Genomic DNA, 6846 nt, shown 5'->3' on the forward strand with positions numbered 1-6846 from the left:
GACCAGGGATAGCATCACTCTAGGCCTAATTAATACACATACATATGACTCTAGTGTCAGATAGTGCACAGAAACCGAAAACATCAGATTCGCATGAGTAGCCTACTTCTTTAACACATACAAAATGAATAATATACAAAAATGACTATAAAGTATTTGCATAAAGTCAACTGACAACGAGTGAGTGCAAAGAAGCCCGCATTATTCTTATCATAATGTTCAAACGGTATAACTCAGATCACTTGGATTTGCTGACACACCTCGTGTTATAATTATCATAGTAGATAGTTATAGTTATCATCATAATTATAGTTATCATCTTATTGTGATTGCTGTAACAACATTCTTCTTATCTATGTTGCAAAATATTATCAATTTTCGGCAATGTTCGACTCCTCGACCTCCTTCGTGAGTGATTGCAAGTTGGCAAGATATCGGTAAGGTTGATAATGACTGTTACATGGTGCGTTGTGCAAAGTTGACGACCCATACAGACGTCAGACGTGCAAGATTGTAGCTCGTTATCCATGGTCTGCGGAGCGTCATCAGCGAGTTCTGTGGAAACTGTCTCCGATGAAAGACGGATTGTGATAGGACGCTTGGCCGTTCTGGACAGTGAATAAAGAGAAAGAGAAAGTCAGCATTGGAAAGTACTTAGTAACTGATCACTGTTCTGAAGTTATTCAATCAGGAATAACATCATTTTTCAGACTTCAATTTTTCATTTTTCAGACTTTCAGACTGACAGAAACATTGAATTTTCGTCATTTTTTTTTTTGTACACAATCAATGGAAAAATGTGAGGTTACGAAACGGTAAGCTCACTCATTCGCATATTCATATTCACTGTACAAGAAGTGTTTTGCAGAAATTAGCAAAACTTCCCAATTTTATGACTTCCTCATTTCAGTCGTTTTTACCATTTAACTCGTAAGAATTTACTCTTTTTGTCAGACTAACTTATTTTTGGACCGGATTTCCCCTTTTATGACATTGGTGAAGAGGGATTACGTAGTGGCATGTCAAACAAGAAATTTGATGCCAGATTGATGCGATGTATAAAACCGAAAGTGCAAAAACTTCTTGCAGCATTCTTTGAGTACCAAGTTGTAGCCTCAGCACCACTCCCCCCCCCCCCCTTCCTGATTCCGCGGCCCCTGTAAAGAAGACATCAAACAGTTCAAAAAATCGTACTACAGGTTGTACATTATTGCTGTTTAGTTTGAGTGTATCATCCACAAAAAGTCGACAGTGTCTTTCGACGATACCTGGGCAAGGTGTCCACCGTTACATGCGCGTAGCCGCGGAAGTCTGTAACCGGATAGCGGGGATGGTTTTGGGCTCGGCTCCTTCCGTACTGCTGCGGCCGGGTCTTGTTGAGGGCGCTCTTCAAAACAAGACAGCACAGCAAACACCTGTTCCATGGAGTTGGCAGAAAATGACAAGGAAAAGATTAGCGCAAACTTAACTGCAAGCACCCATTTAGGCCTTTTTCCTCTCTTTCATACTGACGATCAGATCGTGTCAAAAGTATATCTTTATTTCAATTTTCAAAAGTCACGAATACTTTGTTATAGACAATAGATAACGACATTATACACCATTATTTGAAAACCTGTTCCTTAATTGTCTTGTCTGATGATAGTTTGCTAAATACTATCAGTTTTTCTCCAACAAATCATATTTACAGTTAAATGATATGAATGCTGATCAAAATTAATCTGCAGAGAATATTCTTGCAATTTTAAATCGAAAGGAGGCGCTTTGAAAAGGGATTGTCTTGATCTTATCATTCCACCTCCCTGATTAAAGTATCTCAACAATAACAGTACACTTAGAGAACAGTGTTCAGTTTATTCAGTTTTGCTGAGCTATAAAGAATAATTTTATTTCACCGATACAAATTTGACATTTCATTTACCTGAATACTTATTTCCCCCATTTATTTTTTTTTTTTAGACAGCAGAGACTCATCATGTGAAGTAAATGGACAGAATAAATTTGTACACTGGACTCTTGACAACTGGCACAGGGAATAAAGCAATTGCATTTCCACGTTTTCCAAAAATCATAATTCATAACCACGATTACCAGGTATAGCGCCACCATTGTTCCAAGCATGAACCCGACCCACACATCTCGCCAGTGGTGTCTGTAGCGAGCTGCCCGGGTCACTCCCCAGAGGAAACTGCCAGCGAGGAGCGCCAAACACGTCAGGGGGATCGGTAGCCGCGTGCATGGTATTTGGACCTGGCTCGTCAAATACGCCTGGGGAAATAAAGGGATCAAGTTGAGACATTTGCCAATCAAACTATTATCACAATCATTTTCCTTAGACAATCGACATCAAGTGGAGTTTTCTGGCAAGAAAACGAGGAAAGGCAAAAGACACACTTGATTTTATTGTTCCAATAGGTCAATGCTCTGATCTAATATGAGCGTTAATCTGATTGACTTTTTTTTTAAATCGAGATGTGTCTGAGAGTTTGATGAGATAGGAAACGGTAGACCTATTGCGCATGACAAAAAGGAAAAAAAATGAAAGCGCTCTTCCAAGGTTATGTTCAAAAAGATTGTTGCCAACCCTGATACTCACCGTTGTGAACACAGCTGTAAATGACCCAAGCGATGCATGCAAAGACGGAAAGGAACGTCTGTACATTTCAAAAATCAAAAGGGAGAGAATATTTTTTTTCTTCTTCTTTATCTGTTCTGCTTAGGGGAAAGAAGCTCACGCCCAAAATGAATTGTATATTTCTTTACTTTCAGGCAACTAAAAGCGTTCAAACATGATCAATTTGTTGCATCTAAATATTTTGTTTGTTTACATTAGTACGATACACTTTAAATGTCTCTTTGGTTGAATCTTTGTTTGAAATGAAAATTGAAGTAAAATATTATAGTATTAAAAATCTCGGACTGGAGGACTGAAAAGCAGGGGTTTGTTTAGTTATTTCCATCCAGTTTCCTCTGTACAAGAACAAGGAGAGACAAAAATTACCATCTATTCATTACCATGACACATGACATCTCCAAGCGATCTTGACGTATATGCTATATGAAATCAACAAAAATTTCCGGACATGATCTATCGTTTACCGTGCTTGTTCTATTAGAAGGGTGTCTTTAGTCGTGCACACGGCGTTCGGGACAAAGCGCGTGCAGTCGATGATGGTGAGATTCGGACGGCACACCGTCAAAAAGTAGGGTGTTTGTAATCCCGTCACCCTTTGCGCGGCATCGGTGATAATCCACGTAGCAAAGGCTCCACTGGCGAACACACCTTTGGAGAGAGGGTACGGGGATGCAATTATAAAGAGTAAAACCTGCTTTCTTTGTGAAATTCGGGGATTGTCAGTGGGTATGCACGTCTAATACCGTCATATAGATGCTCGTCACCAAGAAAAGTAATATTTCCAGCAGGCCGTGGAAGACTGATTTCTAGCTACACAAAATTATTCAGGAAATAGATCCTACATTTTATCTATATATATATATATATATATATATATATATATATATAATCTAGTAATCTGATATTAACACTGTACAAAACAGCAAAAAGAAAACCATTCTGCATCAATGAATGACAGCTCCCCTTCTACACCCCTCCTCCTAAACATTGCCAAAAAAAAAAGATAATAAAAAAATAATAGAAAATTGGTCTAGGGTTCGTCAAGCAAATAGTCCTCATCATACTTCACATGATAATCATTATGACACCCCCCCCCCAAAAAAAAAAATCATAGCCAAAAAGAATGTTACATTAAATCATCATTGACATTTCATTTTTTAGACCATTCCCACCAATATACCGAAATAAAAGGTGGAAAGGACAAAACACTGTATTCTGTTACAGTAACTGCAATAAGCCATGCTGTTGCAGAGGGGCAGCTTAAGTTACAATGATGTTGAATAAACAAAATGTAGTTTTAGTCATGAATTTATATTTAACAGCAAATACGATATAAGATATACGTGAATAGATATTTTGCCCTTGTAAGGGGCCTTCAAGTACATAACATGAAAGGTAGTGATTTGAGGTCTCACAGCTTTATGAACTGATAGGGTTGTGTTTATATGTGTGAACGCTAGAGGGCATTGGCGTATACGAGCGTCTGCTGTGATCGTGTGTGTGTGTTTATATCAGATGTTTCCTATTCAGCAAGATAACAATCAAGATGATAGAAAAAAAATGTCAAGCCTAAAAATGGGGACTGCATCTCATCCTCCACTTCAAATATCATACCTAAACCCTGCCCCTTCAGTAGATTGAGATGTGCGAGACAACATCATTTACTTGAGCTATGTTCACCGTTTCTCCCACCTGAAAATCTGAGTATTCTCCTGACGACAGGGTAAAGCTTCAGGCTGCAACTTTTTACAATCTTCCTTCTCCCAGTCATCATCTCATCAGTGATCTTCTTACACGAACACAGAGCCAACATACACTCTCCATACATAATCTAGTGAGGAAGGGGGAGGGGCACAACAAAATTCGAGAAAAACTTGATCATCATCATCATAACAATCGTCTTTCGTGAGTATTTTATGACTCTCGCGTCTGCTAATGGGTTTGTCTTCGAGTAGAAAATACAACGTTCAAGCTACTACTTGAAACGGGAAGTTAATTGCTAGTCACGGTATTGTATCCCTGAAGTGACGTACACGTACTCTCAGAGCTATCAATCCCTGTAAGACGTATTTAGGTCCACTGTCTCATCTGACTACTGTAGTTACATGGCTGGAGCTGTACTGGAGTTGCAGCTTATCAAAAACTTGTCTGTTTGCATAGACAAAGTCGAAGACAAGGGAAAAAAAGAAAAACTTAAAGGTATTAAAATTTCACCTCTTTTACGCTGACACATTTTAAAGGCCAATGGTGTGCATTTATTATCTGTTTTATAGCAGCGTCCCAATATTGTACCTCTTCGGGATATTCGATATAAACCACTTTGCGTCATGTATTTGAATCACAACAATTTTCTGAATGATAAGTCATACTATAGTGCATAGATGACGAATGCAAATGATTATCTTTAAAAGTGCACTTTGTCGGTACAAGACGTCACTGACCATGATAAACGGGGTGGCAAAACAAATGATGTAGAGAACTTGTTCCGTGAAGAGTTCATCTTCCAAGTACGGCATTCGGAGCGAACGGTCGTGACACCAGAACCCACGGTTGGCCGCTCCGGGAAGGTTGTCGGTGAAGAGGAGCACGAACCACAGCACGACCACGCCTGCCATGCAGATGTAGTCGACGGCGAGGAAACAGGGCACGAGCATGGGATTCCTCGACACCATCCGAGGTTCATCTTCCACTTCGTATGGATCCATATTGGATGTTTTGAAAGTCACCTGTACGCGAGTATATTGAAATGTGAACTGTTTATTTGAAGACAAGCCCTGAGTGCTCGGGCAGGTGTCTATGAGAAATGTTCTTTATGGAAAAATCAGCTCGTCCTCGACGAGTTAAAAAGAAAAAATGGTATGAATAAGCAGGGAAGTGAGACTAAAACGTTTTCTCTCACTTCCCTGGAATAAGTATACATCAATGTAGCTTTGATACATATTGTATCATTAACATGACTATAGTTATAATAATTGCTTGTTTCTTTGGTAAAATGTACATTATACGAAGGCAAAAATAGCTATAGGTCGTACATATAATGCAGTGTAGTGCATTTGAGACCATACACCACATTTCATATCATAATTATAGGTTGTATATCTGTATATCCCCTATCCATCGCTTGGAAATATCTCTTCTTTTTCATTCAAAGAGGGGTGTGTGATATTCCTCCACCCTTTGCACGTTGTCCAGATCATTCAGGGTTAATAGTCTTTAATCATTCAAATTAACACGAGCGTGGGAGTGGCAGTTACTATAAGGGAAGGTTATAGCGGATGGAATGAAGGCATTATCAAAGGGCCAGCCACTTAACGAGTGACATTGAACAAGCCTGTGTATTGACGTCACGTACAAATACTAACTGATAGTCCCTTCAGTCATAGCTCATCTAGCGATACGCAGGGGTTCGGAAACCAACAAATTACAAATCATTAGTAACTCTTGTATATACCGTACTTTTGAGAATTGGAATCTTCAGGATTGGTAGTAATACGAAATAAAAACTTATAAATAAATGTTCAGCTGCGTATATAGGACTTTTTTTTTCACCTGGCGTAATGAGAATGTGCATCATTGTTCAAACACGGACAGAGAGCCATGATTAATTGCAATACCTGTATTATCATTACGCGTGAAAATAACTACTAATGAGTAAGCTATACGCCAACGCAGCACAAACTCGTTTACATCGCACAATGAAATAATAGGCAATCATTACCGTTAATGCTGTTATCATGATTATAATTATCTTAATTACTACCAACAGGAACCACAGTACACGGTTTGTTACAAATTTTCTATTGCATCAAGACAAAAACAGAAGTGAATATAAATGCAATGAGATCATACATCCACGTATAGCTTATATACATATACATAATCAAAATATATATCATATGAATTGTATGTATGATTATGAATTATTTTACAATACATTTAATTATATATACATATTATTGAATGTATTAATTTCACATGTATTATATCATTAGTATAATTAAACACGTGATGTAGAAAATGAAAATTGATGAAATCTACTTCTCCAATAGCAGCGAGCCAGTAGAGTTGCATTAACAACAGAGTCAGAAACTCATGCCACTTTGACTACAGATATGACATGATTTTATGAATGCATGTGTATCCATTAGACATATTTGTATGTTAGTTCGTACTCGTATACACATGCAAAATTTAATAATGTATGCAGGCCT

The 6846-nt window shown here is 38.2% G+C and overlaps 1 protein-coding gene across 1 annotated transcript; it reads right to left on the reverse strand.

The window, feature by feature from the left end:
• Window positions 1–545: 545 nt before the first annotated feature.
• On the reverse strand, window positions 546–5340 carry LOC139719226 (phospholipid phosphatase-related protein type 1-like). Its single transcript, XM_071630656.1, has 7 exons — window positions 5077–5340; window positions 4328–4466; window positions 3100–3283; window positions 2597–2654; window positions 2092–2268; window positions 1269–1415; window positions 546–608 (listed from the first exon to the last, which is right to left on the reverse strand). Exons 1-7 carry the CDS (start codon window positions 5338–5340, stop codon window positions 546–548), a joined length of 1032 nt encoding a protein of 343 aa, XP_071486757.1.
• Between the last annotated feature and the right edge of the window lie 1506 nt (window positions 5341–6846).

Source organism: Diadema antillarum, unplaced genomic scaffold (assembly GCF_040938485.1).
Source record: "Diadema antillarum isolate AM-2024a unplaced genomic scaffold, OU_Dant_1.0 scf00000107, whole genome shotgun sequence".
NCBI lineage: Eukaryota > Metazoa > Echinodermata > Echinoidea > Diadematoida > Diadematidae > Diadema > Diadema antillarum.